This window comes from Struthio camelus, chromosome 8, assembly GCF_040807025.1.
Source record: "Struthio camelus isolate bStrCam1 chromosome 8, bStrCam1.hap1, whole genome shotgun sequence".
Taxonomy (NCBI): Eukaryota; Metazoa; Chordata; class Aves; order Struthioniformes; family Struthionidae; genus Struthio; species Struthio camelus.
Window position 1 is genome coordinate 31,972,741 of NC_090949.1, and position 17,986 is coordinate 31,990,726.

The 17,986-nt window shown below is 44.4% G+C and overlaps 1 protein-coding gene across 5 annotated transcripts in view; it reads right to left on the reverse strand.

The window, feature by feature from the left end:
• Window positions 1–17,986, reverse strand: part of LRP8 (LDL receptor related protein 8) — a 193,605-nt gene that overhangs the window by 39,591 nt on the left and 136,028 nt on the right. For all 5 annotated transcript variants that reach the window (XM_068953191.1, XM_068953189.1, XM_068953190.1 and 2 more), the window contains one exon: window positions 3,610–3,738. In XM_068953191.1, the coding sequence (XP_068809292.1) occupies window positions 3,610–3,738 (129 nt within the window). The remainder of the gene's footprint in view (window positions 1–3,609; window positions 3,739–17,986) is intronic.

Sequence of the window (17,986 nt, forward strand, 5' to 3'; positions counted from 1 at the left end):
TCGCCAAAGCCTACCCTGATTGTACTGGATGCATTTCACACTGATTCAAAGAACAATTAGACAAGACAGTGAAGAAAAATCCATCACGAGTTATTAAACCCAGAGTCGCATCTTCAAAGCAAGTTGTTGGAGGCCAGAAGCACACACAGGAGGACAGTCTGTAACACACTTGCCCTATTCTTACATTTTTTGAATGATACTGATATCATAACCCTTGTTTTCCTACTGTGCCCCCTCGTGCTGTAGCATCCTCCCTGTGAACATTTTGGCATAGGACTGTGAACATTTTGACATAGGGATGGGTGGGTTGTTTGCACAGCCTCAGCACAACCAGGGCTCGTGCTACATATTACAAATGCAGAAATGCAGGCTGAAGTAATATTTATGAACTCCACATTTAGCATAAGTTCTTTGGAAGGATTATAATACTAAGAGGCAGTTATTCCCATGAAGAAATAGGAATAGCTCTCATTAAAATGCGGTATCACATTAGCTCAAAGTAATAGTTTTATTAACGTGGATTTAGAAAGGGCTTAGGGTTTTTCTTCTGGATGCTTTCATTTGCAATATCTTCAACTCATCTTCCACTTGTTTATTGCACATGCAAACTCTCAACATGGAAATTACCCTGAGCACAAAGAAAATCCCTTAAAAACATTTATGCAGAGAGATGTGTTATTTACACACAAGTTTGTTGGCTATCTGAGAGGTGCAGCCCTAGCTATAAAAGGGTGCTCTGCTCCAAGGGGCTGCAGTTGACAGTCTGTGATGAAGCTACATTTAAAATGAGAACCAAAAAGGAGTAAAGGGGGGAGGGAAAAAAAAAAAGAGGCCAGGAACAAACATCTCTTTTTTTTTTTGAATCAGCTGCGGAGATAAGAGAAAAGGGATGAAGGAGGATTCTAAATAGTGAAGAAATAGGAGTGGTAACAGAGTATCAGTGGAGAGGCTTAGTGAGGTTTATCAGATTTGGATAAAAGAGAGGATAGCTATCAATCCTCCACGAGCTCTCAGAGTTTAAACATTTGTCCACATCCATGAGGCAAACATCTCAATTTAACAACCAACCTTACTGAAAAAGCTCCCACTACAGCCATTCAGCAGCGTCTCCTCTGCTTCCTTCTCCAAGGGAATTTAATGCTGTTGAAAGGTGTCGAGTTGACAGACCTCAAAGACCAAAAGCCTCTGATGTTTGCACCTACTCAGACAAAAACACAGTGGAAGTTCAGATTTTGCCCGTCAGTGTCTTTCTGCCTGGTCCTGGCCGGAGCACAGCCCAGCCCACGCTCGCACTGAGCAGCGACCCCTCAGCCGCGACTGCCACCGAGGTGCCAGCCTACGTGGGAACGGCACCTGATCGTCAGGAACTAAATCAAAGTCACTAATTCATTTCATGAGAGCTACTCAACAAGCACCGGCAGATGATAATTTGTCCTTGGACTCAACTTCCATTTTAAGAACCCGCACATGCTCTAAAGAAGTGGAAGATAAGCAACACAAGAGACACTGAAACATCCAGAAGGGAAACACTCAGCTGTTTTAAACCCATTAACAGTGTCATTATACTGAAATTATGTTGCATTCAGAACACATTTCAGTTCATTTCTGGGGCTACCTCAGAGCCTTGGGGAAAAAAAGTTCAAAGCAAGCAATTTCAAATTTTTATTATAAGTAATAGACTCCGTGAGACAACAACAACTGATGTAAGCAGCGGCACTGAATTAGTGGAGGCAGCCACCTATGTAAAATTTGTTTTAACTTCACTAATTCATACTGCAGAAAGAACTGTTTTTTCACAAGCAATTACAATTCTCTTCTGAACTTGCCTCTAATCCAAAGGTGCCTCCTATTCAGTGGAAAAAAATACATATCCCACAGAGAGAACACTAAGGTTTTCACGCAGATAACAAAGAAAAGACTTGAAAACTGCCAAAATAACTTAATTAGCTTAAGGGACACAGGACCAGCAGTGTAAGAACATTACCAAGCTACCATGTCTTAATAACTTATTACTTAGGAAACGCCCACGCTCACATGAAACAGGAGGTCCTGCAAGGCAACCCACGCCTTTGCCCTGCGAGCAAACCCAACAGGAACTACTCAGAGCTCAGCACACCCACAGCAACCTCTTGCCGATACCCCTGGACTTCTAAGTCATTCCAAAAGTGGAAAGGAAATGCTTTGGAAAACGTGTCTATTCTGTAGGTAAGTGAATTAGACCCAACTCTTCTCAGAGGTGCAAAGCAAAAGGACAAGAGTCAATGGGCACGAGCTGCAACAAGGAAAATTTCAACTGCATGCAGGAAAAAATTCTTCATAATGAGTGGCTAAACACTGGAACAGGTTGCTCAGAGAGTAAAATCTTCGGTAAGATTGTATTTTCTGCGATAGCAAAGCTGCCTGTACAGAAATCAATGTATCCAGGGTGTTTTTCTCAGAACCTCAACATTTTCTTATGAAACCATTTTCATTATACAACTTTAGTAAGGCAGACATAAAGTTGATTAAGAGCTAGGTAGGTATCAGAGCTCAAAATCCAGTTATCAACTACAGAAACATCAGTGTGTTTCCATGTTACTACTCAACAATATCACTAAAAATCTAAAAGTAAAAAGAAAATTGCTGATTTCATCTGCAATGACTGTCACACAGAGCAAGAGACAGCTTCTTAAGAGCCTAGGACCATTTGCACAAGAATTTAATACAGACAAATGTAAAGATGTATGAGAACAGGATTAGAAAGGTGGTTTTACTTCTGCACGGTCCTGGTAAGACTGATACTGCCTAATTTCTGGTGGTCTGCATAGAGCAAAAGTTGGAAAATCAGTTGCGATACCAAAGGGAGCCTTAAAAATGAGTTAGGCACTCATTGAAAAGAAAATGCTTGACGGTTAGAAGCATACAGAACTAAATATGTTTTAGTTTTATCCACAGAAACAGTTTGAGACGTGACTTGATTACAGAGAGCTGGAGTTTTCAGAGGGAAAACACTATTAAAGAATTTTGTTATTCAGCAGAGAAAGGCCTAATAAAAGGCAGTGACCGTTTAGGGACTGAATTTAAAATCGTTAACAGTAAATAGCATTGTCTAACACAATAAATAACTTAACAGTAAATATCATTGTCTCCCTGATCAGTCAAGTCAACAAGCTATTTACAAAGAACTGTCCAGGCCTATTTAGTATATCCTAGCAGAAGCTACCCTTAGCCTATAGCCCTACACTCTGCAGGAGGAGGGAGGTGGCAGCGAACTGCTGGGCTGTCACAGATGAGGATTTGAACGCTGTCCTCCAAGCTCTTCTAAAGTCATCTGGGTACTAATCCTGATACTCGTGTTTCAGACTGACTAGCTATAGTCTACTACAGGAGTAAAAGAATACTCAGTTCTCCATACAGTTCACTTTGTATTCTTCAGCCAGCTCCAACTGGAGAAGTCTTTTTTCCTCTCTTTTGCTAAAATCCACTACTTAGCATTGCAAATGGGGAGTGAATGAATTTTGCTGGCAGGAAAAGTCATCCCTTTACACGCAATTTGTAAAAGTCACTTTAGGACTTCTACAGTCCTCAATGGAGACGTTGCATACGTACTAAAGCATTACTCCAACTCACCGGGAGTGCAACCAGCCTCATCAATACCGCTCTCACAGTCCTTCTGCCCATCACATCTCCAGGACGACGGGATACATTTGTTGCTTAAGTCTCCACAGCTAATTTTTTCAGCTGGACATACTTGCTTGGCTAGAAGAATAAAACAAAGAAAAAAAAAGTTTAACAAAACTCTAGACATCGCTAACATAGTTTGCGCTTCTAAAGTTATTTTTATTTTGCATGGCTCAACGTGCTGACATACTGTAACGAGACCCCAAGTCAGCCACAGTTTTGAGGTGTGACTGCTTAAATCTTCTCTCGCATGAGTGTCCCCAAAAGAGATCATGAGACTTTTAAACTCAGAAAAGCTAGGGTTTCTTTCAAGAAAACCCCAGAAACTTAACTTTAAAAACGCAGGGGAATTCAGTGGAGCAGAGCAGAACTCAGATGCGCGCACGACTTTTCCTCGCCGCCGCTCCCTCGCAGCCTCTTGCTTGCGGCCACCTCGGTGACTGAGGGGCAGCGAAGTGCGCACCGGCCCCGCTGTTCTCTAGCGCTCCTGCGGTCTCCTGCCCATCCCACCTTCTCCTCGCTGTCTTTGTGCAGTGACTCCCCCTGCTTACATTGACCTGTTGCCATTACAGCGCTAGCACCCCGTGCAGCAGCAGGTAACGCTGGACAAACTACTCTGCAAATAGGACCTCCAAATATGTCAGAAAAATGAGTTGCCTGATTTTAGCATCGGGGTTTATTTTATGTGCTTGGTTCTGTAGGGCAATTTCCAAACTTCATGCTCTGGGCAGATTATGGTCACTAAACCTGGGAAAGTAAGTGGAAAGCATAAGCATGAACTCACAGGTGCTACACAAGCCTAACTCTAACTACCTAGATGAGAAGTGACTGTGAGCTAAGCAAAAATCCCAGTACATGCAAGAATGCAACTATGAAAAAAGCCCTGCTAAATTTATCTGGAACCAAGCAAGCTGTGAAGCTCATTCTCTTTGTATAACTACTTTGCATTGCTAAAATTCCTTCCTTTTTCCTGCAATGAAGTTACTTACTATTCATACTAGTCTGAAGAGAAGAGCAACATATCTACGTTTATTGTGACAAGGCTGCTCGAACACATAACGTCCCACAGTTTAAATAATATATTCTTTCAAATGTATAATGTTGCACAGTTTGAACAATATATCCTCTAATATTCTGGAATCATTATCTAATTGGGTAAATTTGCTTATCAAATACACCAATTACTCTTTCTGCAAAAAATAAGCACCGTTTGCATATGGATTTTTCCTTTAGTGCTAATGATGGCAATGTTATATATGGCTGCAGGTCTACTGAAAAGGCACGAACCTAAATTCTGAATTAAAGATATCTTTCACATTGCAAAGATTTTCATGCAAAGCCAGCCAGCTTCCCAGGTGCTAAGCAAGAGAGGATGGAAACGGCACCTCCTCCTTCTCACCTGCACCCGAAGGCCTTCGAGGGGCCTCTTACAGCCCCAAAGCATCAACCAGCCACTTAGAAAGATGTGTCATTTAATCCCAGAATTTCTCTGGCTTCTCTACACCTTGAATCGCTATATAAAGCTTTGTTTCTAGAAGCTGTGGGCAAATCAATGCATCAAGAAAAATTAGCTCCTGCCACAGATGGACAGTTAATAACACATGTAATGAAGTTTTATAACCCTGGGGCAAGACAGCGCCCCTTTGTTGAAATTTGCTCGCTGCATGCCTAAACAACCTTTATGCATGCTGCATGATCCACAACAGAGGGGGGAAAAACCATTCTATGTAGGCTTTTAAACTATTATTATTAGCAGCAGTTTGGTAATAAAAATCACCCGACACCGGGAAGGCGAGCAGGAGCTGACACCAGCCCGCACAGCGCCCCCGGTCTGCTGAGATGAAAATAAGGCTTTTTTCCCACAAATACAGCACAGAGGGACGACGGTGCCCGACTCTGGTGCTCCAGCACCCGTCGGGGTTTTTGTGACACGAGCGGCTGCCCCGCGGCAGAGCCTCTCTCTTCCCCAGGCCGGGCTGGCGTTGAGGCTTGTTCCCCGGCCACCCTCTGCTCGGGGACTTCCATTTTTACCGCAACAAAACTTAATGCTCGGAAAATAGGAGATAAAAATAACTTTCCTCTCTAGGATTTATTACTCCCAATGATTCTCCATGCTTTTGCAACTTTGAAAGTTTTCCTCCTGTCCGCGTTTGTGCGGTGCATTAAAGGGTAAGGTTCATACTCGACCGGCATACTGGGAAAAATGGGAAACTAAAAATAAAAATCAAGGAGACACATCTTAATCAGGTTACTGGTCCACAACCCAAAAAAGCGTTCTAGTTCTTGTCTGGACTACGGCAATGGAAAGAAATGCCCTTTCGATGCCACGTAGGACCTGCTTTTTCATGCTCGTGGTAACTCTCCCTTGAGAATGAAGTGGGTCAAGACACATGGGAACACCTTCTACACAGCTGATTTTGCAGAAGGTGACACATAATTATAGAGCGCTGTCATAACACGGTGTGATCACCGACCGGCAAAAAGGTAATTTACTGCTCGCAATTCAAGTGTGGGCACTACTTTTGTTTGGCTGCTGTGGGCAGGTGCTTAATAGCTTTGGGAAGATGAAAGGCTTGGCAAGGTATGGACAGAAGGTTCCCGTTTATGGCAAGCAATCTCTGTGTTAATCACCCCGCTGACGCTGACGGGGCAATTGCAGACGTTTAAAAACGTAAATCAAAGCCCGGAGGGTCGGGGACGCAGCAATGGAAGCTGCCGTTGGCCGCAGCTCACCAGGTCTCCATGTCCCAGCAGTTTCTGCACCCGAGCAACCGCTGCAGGGAAGCCACGAGCCTGGTGAGCGCCGGCAGATAACGGGTGGGATCTTGCTTAAAACTCAGAGCAAGATTTTGATGAAAATCCTTCTGCATTATTTCAGTAAGCCTTTTTTTCCCCAGAGATGCTGGGGCAGTGCGAGTGGACTCACTGTGGTCACCCATGTCACGAAACAGGCTTTTAGCAACCGCAACCCAGGCTTAGGCTCCCACACACTGCTTACACAAACCCAGGCCTCTGGGGCTTATGTGACCAAAATGTTTACTTTCTCCTTTCCTCTTTATCCACTCAGAAAGGAAAGGGTTAGGGCCGTACGTGACAGCGAGAGCTCGTACCCTGGATATATTCTGGACCAGCGTAAGTTATAGCAAGGCCTGCCTTTTCAGAGAAACACCATTAAACAACTTGGTTGAAATGTCAGACACATCAAGACCAATTTATCACAATGAACTGCAAATGCCAAGGATGGACAACAATGGTTTATTTATAAGAAGACAAGAGCAAAGAAGACAAGAAGGTTCCATTTACTCACTACCGCCAATGGCACATTCTTCTTTTTCTTTACACGAGGCTACAAAGTCTTTCACAGAACCATAGAGCCTAACTGGCGCCCCACTGTTTGCTTCCTCTTGTGCCACTGCTGTGCTTTTCAGGCTCCGGACAACATGTATATTCAAGAAAGCCCAAGAAAATAGAATTGATTTACTTTCAGAAGACCATTTGTCAGGTTCTCACCAAACAGGTACTCCAAGAGCATACACAAAACGTAATTAAGCAACTTCTACTGGTGGGAAACCCACACAACTTTTCATCAACAGACTGCATCCGTGAAAAGACCAGCCTTTGTGGAAACACATCATCTCACAGGTCTGAGCAGTTTCTCCATCTCTTGAAATATCCCCCCCCATCTCCTCCCAACCACCCTCCCCTCCCTTTTCCCAGGTTCCTCAGGAAAAAGCCCAAACCCATAACTTAATTTTATAGCAGAGAAAATACTGTACTAAAATGGTTTTATTCATTTCTGACATCCCAATAACTTCCTCCTGCAAAACTTCCTAGGCTACTTCTATTATGGACTTTAAAAATCCTACCTCTCCCCCTCAGTGATAGTTTAGGGATTTTGGGGGGTTTTAAAGGAACAAGGCGCTCTCCTCCTCAGATACTGCCCTTAAATTTTCTTTCATCATAGCTGGCAGTTCCTACCCCAGAGACATACCAAGAAAAAAATAACTGTTCATATGCGCCCATGTGCCATATTAGTACCTCTGTGCTCCCACTGAAGACGAGTACAGCTGCCAACCGAGTACCTGTTCGGGAGGAGGGAGGGCGCCAAAGGGCAGAGATTGCTTAGTGAAATTCAGGACTGAGTTCCCAATTCTGGGAGATTTATGATTCAAAAATGCATTTCAGTCACAACTTTGTACATACATTGTACAAAATACATGCCTGTATATTCCAGACTCCCCTCGCCACCAGCCGACACTGGGTACACCGAGGACACGAGTGACACAGGCTTCCACCCCATTCGCCCGCAGGTTCGCTCCGTAGCTCGCGACAGGTTGCTGTTACCTTACTTTGCTTCATTGAACTCTGCAAGATGCTACCAGATTTTCTGCTGAAGAGTGCCATATAATCATATTGTTAGACTCGGATAATTTCCCTTACCCTCTCTCTGTGCCAAGGGAACCCAAACCAAACAGTATCAGACAAGATCCTCACTTACAGTGAGAAGTGCTTGTGTGGGGGCAGCAACACCCATGATGGATGTGGCCCAGGGGTTTCTCTCATGCTGATGTACACGGCATGCCAGGACCACACGGAAATCCCGCCAAACCCGCAGCTTAGCAGGCTGCCTGCATCTCCATCTGTGTCTTCGGAAGCCATTACTGGGAAGGTTCATCAGAGAACTATTTCCACAAAGATCAGTATTCTGCAGTCAGCCTCCCCTTCTGCCATGTCCGGCAGCGTGAGTCTGCCGAGACGGCAAGCTTTGCACAAACTTGTATCTTCTAGCGAAGTCCGTGCAACTCTACCCATTTGCGGCATTTGCTTTGCTCGCCGTGTTTATACTGTGCATACACTTGAAATCACTAAGAAAATAAAGGAGACTTTACATTTCCAGTTGAAAGCAGTCCAGGCCAAAATGAATGCCATGATTAGTGGCTTATGTGAATTAAGACCACAGCATTCGGAGACTTGGAAGGAGACCAAATCAAAATCACTACTGATCCCTCTGTTGGCAGGTTTGGCTGGGGAGGCTGACCCAGCCACCCGCTCGCACAGGACGGTCCGGTCAGGTCACAGCTGGAGCACACTGGCAATACTGATTCCCAGGATCGAGGACGCAGACTGCTCCTACCTGACTCTACGTTTTGGAGTGCATAAGTCTGCACTCATGTACAGTAACCTTTGTGGGAGCATGCAAAGGCAAAGAAGAAGTGAAAATCTATTCTTTCAGCAGAAAAAGATAATTAAGTTAAACTTTGAACATAGAATTACTATAAATGACCCAAAAGATAAATTAGGAAAGCTACTAAGAAAACATAACCATAAAGGTCAAGCAATTGTAAGATCATTAACAGGGAGAACAGTTGAAAGGCCTGAGAAAAAGCCAGATTCTGCATCATGATCTGTTTGATAGTGACTCCTGTTCACAAGTTCCCAGGGGAATGGAAAAGGATTTACACAGACTTCACTCCACCGCACGGAGTAGTACAGCCCTTACTAAGTGTGTTCTTGTATGCTGGTAAGAAAGGCTTCGATAAGATAGCACAGGTTAGGGGTCTTCAACCATCATCCAACTCTTTCTCCACCCAGAGATCGGAGGGATGAAATAGGCTTAGTGCACAAAGGCTTCAGCATGTCCAGAACAGACAGCATGTACCTTGCTCTCGTACGGGTTATCACGTTTGTAATTATCACCTCTGAGATTCAAGTGAAATAATCAGGAATTCAAAATCCCAAGATTAACCCTAGTTATTGAAACGTAGGCTCACTGTACAGATTAAAGCAAGGCACAGGAAAGGCTTTAATAGGAAAGGCGTGTTTCAAACAGACAGACATTACAAAAAAGTATCAGGTTTTACAGTGACAAATAATCAAGCTTCAGTCAATCACCTCCATGGGTCAGGAAGGGATTCTTTACCAAAGCTCAGAGCTATCCTGATATATTCGGGGTTGGTTTGCTCCCAAACCTTTCCTAGAAGTATGAGAGATTGGCACTGCTGAAGGCAACACACAGGGCAGGGCAGGGAGGACTAGTACTCTGGGGCTTCAGAGTACTAGCCCATCATTTTTCTTAGATGCATGACTGCCATGTCTTATTCACCCATTTTAAAATCAAAATCATCAAACCAGGATAAGAAAAGCGTTTCCTTCTCCTCAGTCACACTGGCAGGACTTCAGCTGTTTCTGTATTTCTGCAACATAGCAAATACACAATCATCTGAGCATGTCTCACCTAATTAATTTCATAGCTCTACAAGGTTTGTTTAATTTTTAATTTTAACTTTTATTTTGATGGCACTTCCATTCTTTATCTGTGGTGCACAACAGGCCCAGTTGCTGTTGTTTTAATTAGCTAACTCTTGTGAAAAGGCAGGGTTTTAGCAGTGCCCATACAACACACACTGACATTCTTCCACTGTCAAGGCTGGGTGAACACCATGGTGAGACCATAAACTATATTTAAGTATAAAAAAGAGCTACATGATACAGTAAAGACTCTCTCCTCCCAAACAAAACACGTTTTATTATCTGCCATTAAACGCAGGGGAAGTCAAGAACGTATCAGTCATTCCCTGAGAAACCTACAGCAGCTTTTACGCCCAAACAACTCATTACAACAAAACCCTTCCCAGGGGACATACAAAGCCCCAGCACAGAGGGCGAGCAGTTCTCCAACAAGGGCCATCCTTGGACTGCCTCGGCCTTTGCGCTCCAGCTAGTTCACTCAGCCCAGCTTCTCATCGCCGCCAGTACGATGTCCCTAAGCCCTGGGTTGGTTCAAGACACACAAATCCTCTTAGAAGCTCAACCAAGATGTAACACGACCCACCGACGGCAATCCTTACTATCACTTTATGCGGACTCTGGGCAACAGTAACGCGCAGAACTCCCACCTGACCACTACTCACTTGGGTCTCCACAGTGCTAGGTGGTGTTGGTCCTGCTGCACAGCTGAGCGAGAGGGGCAAGAAAAAGGTGTACAGCAGAAAAGGGCAGAAAAGGCATACAACAGACGCGCGGTAGATGCAGTTACTCCATCTCGTCTGAGTAAAACGCTATAGCGTGTGTAGCCACGTGAGATACCGTGAACCACCTGCCACCTTCGAATGCTACACAAAGCTTCGCATCTTTCCTGACACCACAGCCACCTGGTCACTAGAAACGGCTACTCAGATTAAGCCAGAGAAGACATTCACATTGCCTTGTCATGACAGGCCGGCGCCCAGTTCAATCACAACGAGGCAGAGCCCTCCCGGCTCACGGGGAGGAAAAGGAACATTTCACAAGCTGAAGTCTGAGGCCGGCTGCCGCTCTTCCCCACTGCTGCCAGCTTTGGCCTCCGCGTGACTTCTCTCCGGATGAGACAAATCTGTGCTTTACCCAAGGCTTATAATGAAGAACATTCAAGCACCCAGGGAAAAATCCTGGCCCACAAAACTTTGCTACTGACTTGAACTGAAAGAGGAAGAACCAGAGGAACCAGCCACAGACCACACTGAGGGTTGCCAAAACGGGTCCAGCCACCGGTCCATCCCAGCCAGCATCCTGGAGGCCGGTATTAAATGCAGAAACCAACCAGAACATACCCTTGCCGACTGCTCCTTTTACTCCCTCACATTAAATTGCAAACGGATGTTACTCCCACACTGATTTTTAAGAGGAGAGTCACTGTATAAAGGTTTTGTTTTGTTCTTTATCAGCAGCGGGCATGAGGCACACCAGCCCCCTTAGACCCAAGAAGAACAAAACCTTAACTTATATCTGCTCACAGGAAGAGTTCAAGGCACTCACTTAAATCAGCACAAAACCAGTCTCTGTTGGTATTTATGGGTAAAAAAAAAAAAAAAAAAGTACAGCGGCAAAGTCTTCAAAGAGGCTGGTGCCACAAGTGTCGCCGCAGCCCGCTCGGCGGACAGAGGCAGCACGGCCGGACGCTGCCCCCGTCCCGGCGAACCCCCGCGCCGCCACCGAGGCCTCCTGCCCTCCGCTGCCCGCCACCCACCTGCTCTTCGAGAGCAGCTACCACCTGACTCTCCTCATTAAAGCGCTTCAATTTATTTTGCGCTATTTAAAATTTTATTTCGGCCTCTGCGGTCACGGGGATCAACTGCCCGTGCCCTTAGCTGGGGCGCGGATAGGCGCAGAGGAAAGGGGAGAAGACCTTAGTGATAAACATGGTGAAAAAATTAGACTTCACAGTAAGAAATGAGAACAGTGGCAGAAGAACCTGTTACTGATGTACCTAAAGCAGCAATGTGCCCTGCTGATCCTAAAAAGTTTAATAATTTAATAAATTGACAATTAACTTTATTAGTTAGCAAACAAATAGACCTGTAGCAAAAGTCAGCTCTCACCCAGGTTTCTTTAGATACGTTTCTAATAGCAAAGCTATTAAACATTCCTTTTCGTGAGAGGCAGTCCTCATGCTAAAAAAAAAAAAAAAAATTAAAAAGATTAAAGAAATCCCAAGGAAATGGCTTTAAAATGGATAGTTAAAATACTTCCCTTTTTCTATCCGGAACAAAAAATCTTCTTTAAAACTCTACTGTTTTTAAAGCTGGTTTGAAAACGAACAATTTAGAGCATTGTCCTGCACAAGCCTCCCATCCCGCTGCTGTCTAGGTGTAAAACCACCCTGTTAAGCTGTGCACACGTTGCCACGTGCAACGCAGGAGGCTCAGGTCAGTCTCCTCTCCTTTTACTGAGCAGCCGTGGGTGTGTTCGGGTGGACAAAAAAAGAGGAACAAAATTTGCCTTTCCTCTGTCCCAGAAGCGGAAGCGAAGCCCAGGCTTCCGCCTGGCCGAGAGCAGAGCTCCCGTCCTCCGCCCGCACCCTCTCCCTCTGCTTACCTCGAGGGATGCCCACTGGGGAACCCCAAATCTGCCTGCAGACGGCCTTTAAAATTGATCAGGGTCCACTGCATCGCCCCTCGATTAGTGAGGCATACGACGCTTTCGAGGCTGTGCTGATTCAGGCCAGCCTCCCGGGAACGAAATACTGCTGAGCCAGCGCAGACGGGCAGCCGCGCAGCGGGGCGGCAGGGCAGGCCCAACACCGCCGCGCCGGCGGGTGGAGGAGCCTCGAAGAAGAAACGGGAGGCGGAAGGTAAAGGCACGAATGCTCGGCATGAATGCTTGTCACCATTAGCAGAGCCAGCTGCCAAACCCAGTCCTCAGGGTGAGCGGGGTGCACAGCTGGCCAGCAGCTGCCTTGGCCGTCCTCCACGGGTGTGCGACTTATTACAAGTCTCGTGTCATCTGTGGAGGTATCGGCCTGGCGGTGTCAGCTGCGTGCTAATATAGCACAACCTAATTCCCATTAACTAGGCATCCTACGCGCACACCAGACCCAGCTCCGAAGCCTTAACTTCCATATCCCTCGAGGCCTGACCTAGCGGCGGCTGCTGAAAGAGTTTTCTTTTCAGAAATGCAAGTCATCAGCTATATTCTCCTCCTCAGCAGTAATGCTCCTTTCGTTACTCGTAGGCTTTCGGCTTAAAGACGTTGCAGCTTTATTAACATCAACTTTCTTTGCTAAAGGTCTGGTGATAAAATACCCTAGAACACAGCACGCAGTAAATCAACCCTATTTACTCTTGTGATTTGTTACTGAGCAGTTTGAAAGCATCTAGGAGCAGAATTTTTGCACAGCTTTCTGGACAAGAGACTCACTTACATTTTACTGAGTCAAATGTGTTTGATTCTTCTTAGTTTACAGTTAAAAAGGACAGGGTGTTTTCCAGTCCTCTTTCAACTCTGCAGCACTGGGACCCTGAACTGTTAAAAGTTAGTTTCTAGACATAATTTACTTCCTTTTCACCGACTGGAACCCGGTTTAGTGCAAGCCTCCAGCAACGTCACCTTGGTCACTACTCACATTTTTAGACAAGAGGCTGAGCACAGGACCAGGAACTCAGACGACCAACTTCTGATCTCACCACTGGCTCTTAGTCCCTCCTGTGGTTTTAGGCAAATCTCAAACTCTCAATTTCTCATCCTGTGAGACAAATACGTGAAGAAGGTTACATCCCCGCGTTGCCGAGATGCTCCTTCTAGTTAAAATTCCTGCATTTCTTTGGAGCAGAAAGATAGAGAAATGCCTCTGCAAGGGGGGCTCTGTTTTACAGGGTCAGTATGCAGACTGTGGATTTGAAAGTGCTAAAGAGATCAAAGTCAGCATCACTCAGAAGGATGCTGGAAAGAAGCCATCAGCCAGCTAACTTGGTAAATAAGGCTTGTGGGAACAAACGACATGAAAAAAGTTCTAATGATCCTTGCAGTCAGTGGCTGTGCACTGTCTGTGCCCATTTAGCAACCATATAAGCCAAGAACTATGTGGGGCCAACTTCCATTTCCACTTTTTTCCAGCAAAACCCACAGACTTACATCGAGGTAATAGGAGAGTACTTAGTCCATACATTGAGATGTACAGTAATGTATATAAACCAGCAGATAACTGATACGTAAACTATACTAATCGCATTTCCCTGTGGCAGTCCCTGTCTCTTGCTCTTATCACTTATGCAGTAACTAGCAAATTGTCAGCTATTCTAGTACTATCCTAAAGATAAGGACAGTTTGATGTCTGATGAACTCCTAATGAATATACTGCTAATTGCGTAACCTTCCATCAGTACAATAACGCTTCTATTCATCAAGGACATTAAACAGCTTCCCTGCTTTAGAGCTTTCTTATAATTAATAATATATTCTTCCCACTTCTAAATATAAACTATAATGAGCTGCTTTAAAGAATCCAAGCTGTACCTTTCACCAAGCACTTTTGATCAAAAGAAAACGAGCCGGAGTTTGTTCAAACAATGGAAGCTGTCTTTAACCGTGAATTGTCTGTCAGCTTCCCAGCGGACCTACTCCTGAAGACAATGTGGCTACTTCGAGTAGGTCTACCAACCCCCGAAAGCACCCTCTGCTATCTGAAACAAAGTGTCCTTTTATCATTGGGGATAGATTGGGCAGATTAGACATATACAGAAGTAGCCTTCTATATTAGATAACTGCATTGAGCGAAGAGCAATCAACTCCCTGAGAATTGTGCCATCAATCCCCCTACCACTCAGTAAGCGTAATACTCTGCGGCAAAATCACACCAGGGGCATCTCTTCTCCATGTGACATGTCCCTGACTCTGTCCCTGTCCCCTCTCAGAGTTTTTCCCGTTTGTCATTTCCTTTTGTTTTCCTGAGGACAGAAAGATCTCCAAGAATCACAGAGCAGGAGGTGGCTTTCTTGACCCCTGTGAAGCATCTGCTCTGCTTGTCCTTAATTTGTTTGTCACGTTTCTTAAGAGATTTAAGATCAGCAGGTGGGGGTTCACCTTTTTAGAAGTAGGGGTAGATGCCTCCTGCCTTTCAGAGCGAGTGAGCACATTTAGGAGACAGAAATGTTCAGAGTGCGAGCATGGGCAAGAGCTTGGCGAGCAGGAGTACCGCAGCGGGGGGGGGGGTGCCCAGGGAGAAAAGCAAGAGCAGGCACAGCTGACTCACACTGCTAAAAAACAAACTTTTTAGGGACGCAAAGGGGCCTTTTGCACAGTCAGCTGCAGCTCAGAAAGACACCGATTTGCCCAAAACTAAGTCTTGGATACAGGAATCACCCTGAATGGACACAGAGGGCAGGAAAAGAGTTGTGTATAAACACTTCAAAAAATTTCAGAACAGTTACTTTTATTCTAGTTAAAGACACTAATTTTTATTCTAATTCAACTTGATCTTTGGCCTTAAGGTGCTAACTATAAGGAAAAGATCTAGGTAGTCCCACCTGCAGGCTGTGGCTGATGGAGGTCCTGGCACAGTTTCTTTTGACCATCTCTGGAGATCTGAGGGTGAGGACAGGGAGGAGGAAGGACAGTGGCTGGGAGAGGAATGTACGCCCAAGCAACTCCCAGATGCAGTAACTTCCAAGGGGCAGAACTTACTGCTCTTTGCAGTGTCTGTAATACACCGGGCCAAACTCCTCCATGTATCAACTGCGCGGCTTCCCTGAAGTCACTTCGCACCAGCGGCGAGAATTTCCCGTGTTTCAAAGCTTAAGGGCCACTAGAACCAGCTGAATGTTTGCACAGCAAAAGCCTGTCATTTCTACATCAACCCCATTTAAGTGACAAATTATCTGTAAGACCGGTATCTATTTTTGATTTTAAAGACTTCATTTGGTAGAGATTTCCGGACAAGTCATTCCACTTGTTTATTTACCACTCCGGTTGAGAATGGTATCTTATCTCTAGTCCAAACTTATCTAGCTTCAGCTTCTATTCACTGGATCAAATCATGCTGGCTTTTGCTAAACTAAATAAAAAACTACATAGTGAAACGTCTTTCTAAGGAGACAGGCGTAAATTGATGAAGGTATCTCTCGACCGGCTCTTCAGTAAATCCAATAGCCTTCCAATAAGGTGTATCTTTCAACTCTGCAATCATGTGAGCCCTGTGAGATCGGTCACATCCCCCCTTGCATAATGACCTTTCCACTTCATAGCGGCTCACCATTTTAATGTCTTTTACCATCTCTCTGTCACCTGTTGTTTATATAACTTTTATGGTTAAGTCAAATCACATGTCACAAAAAACACATAATATCTTATTAATACATGTAGTATCTTATTAACAAGGTAGTGATTCAACCAAGAAACAGTGACAAGTGAGACAACTCGTGTTTCTCCTGATAACATGTTGACATAGATTTCTTTTTTTATTCTTGATAGATGTGTTCCATTATCAGCCCTTCCACAGTTTTCTCCAAAACTAGTAACAGCATGATCGGCACATACTGTTCTTGGAGCAGAACTGTGTATTGTTGTAGCAATTAAGAACTCAAGTCATGGACCACAGACCTATTACAGCAGGATCTGTATAGGCTCCATTTAATGTTTTAATGTCCATTTAATGTCCATGAAAATATCAACTTTTTATTAATTCTCAGCAACTCCCATGAACGTTCCAAAAATCTGTTAAAAAAAAAAAAAACCACACACACACACACAAATCAGCAGCCTCACTGGCTTTGTCTTCAAACACCTTTCAATGACAGTTTGCCAGTACTGCTGACTTAAAACCATACAAATTTAATAGCTGCAGTTTGGTAGTAGGGAAGTTGCTAAACGTGCAAATGTATCTTCCTCCACCTCCTTCTGAGCAGAAATTAGAACAAGTCTAAGCTTTCTGCATTTTCTATTACTTCATGCTTACTGTTTTACTCTCCTTGCTGGATATCACACTATATCATTGTCAGAAATGTATTTGTTTTTCATACACTTAGAGAATTCCTTACAATCCTTAACATACCTGGTCATAAATCATGCATACTTCTCACCTTCCTTATTCAACGTCTTTAATTTCTAACTACCCTCTTGTAGCTAGCCTATAATCATTTAAGCTTTCAGTATCATTGTTTTTTATACTGTTTTCCTATGGAAACAACGTTTATAGGATAAACAAGAACCTCTCTCTCTCTCTGTCCTTTTAACTTTCAAATACACTGGCCAAATCCAAGAAAAATAACAAGATAAGACCTCTCAAAGAGAATTAAGTTCCTGTAAGTTCAATGAAAATACCTGCCTGGGTAGAATACACTGCCAGAACAAGGAGCTGCCACATGAGCCCAACACGTATTAGACAATAAGGAATCCACATGCAGGAGGAAACTTAGAATTTCTCAGCGGGGAAAACTTTTACAGGGGGTCCTTACCTTCTCAGGCACCAAAAAGACAACCAGCCCCGGGACACAAATGAACAGGAAATCAAGCTTCGTTAGTTCTGGTGCTCTCAAAACTGTTTGCAAATCCAGTGGCTGAAGTATATTTATTGGCAAGAAACGGACACATCCCCTTGGTTGCCACATGGCAAGGGGGAAAAGGGCTCAGTGAAACGGAGTATCGTTATACACTGCTTGTCAAGGGCTGGTATGCGATATCTTAATGTTTTCAATAAGAAGATCTTTCTAACTTGGGTTAACTAAAAGAGGTAGACAGGATCTGTGAGACAAGGGATCTTCCCTATACTAGGTAGGAGTGCATTTGGTCTAAATTGAGTCGTTTTTTATGACTTTCAAGTTGAAAGCCCACCTCATTTGCTATGCAGGTCAGATATAATTTCCTTGCCAGCCACTTAAGGGAGTCTGATTTCAGAACTTTAAATAACTTGCTGCCCTCTCAGCGTCCGACCTTTCCCAGACCTGCTCCGACGACAAGACAAAGTTGTCTTTATTTAGGTTTTTCCACCTGACAGCTGCAGGAGAGAAGATCAGCAGAGAGCAAGGGGAAAGCTGCTGCAGGAGCTTCACTGTGAGACTCAAAAGAGCTACTCAGC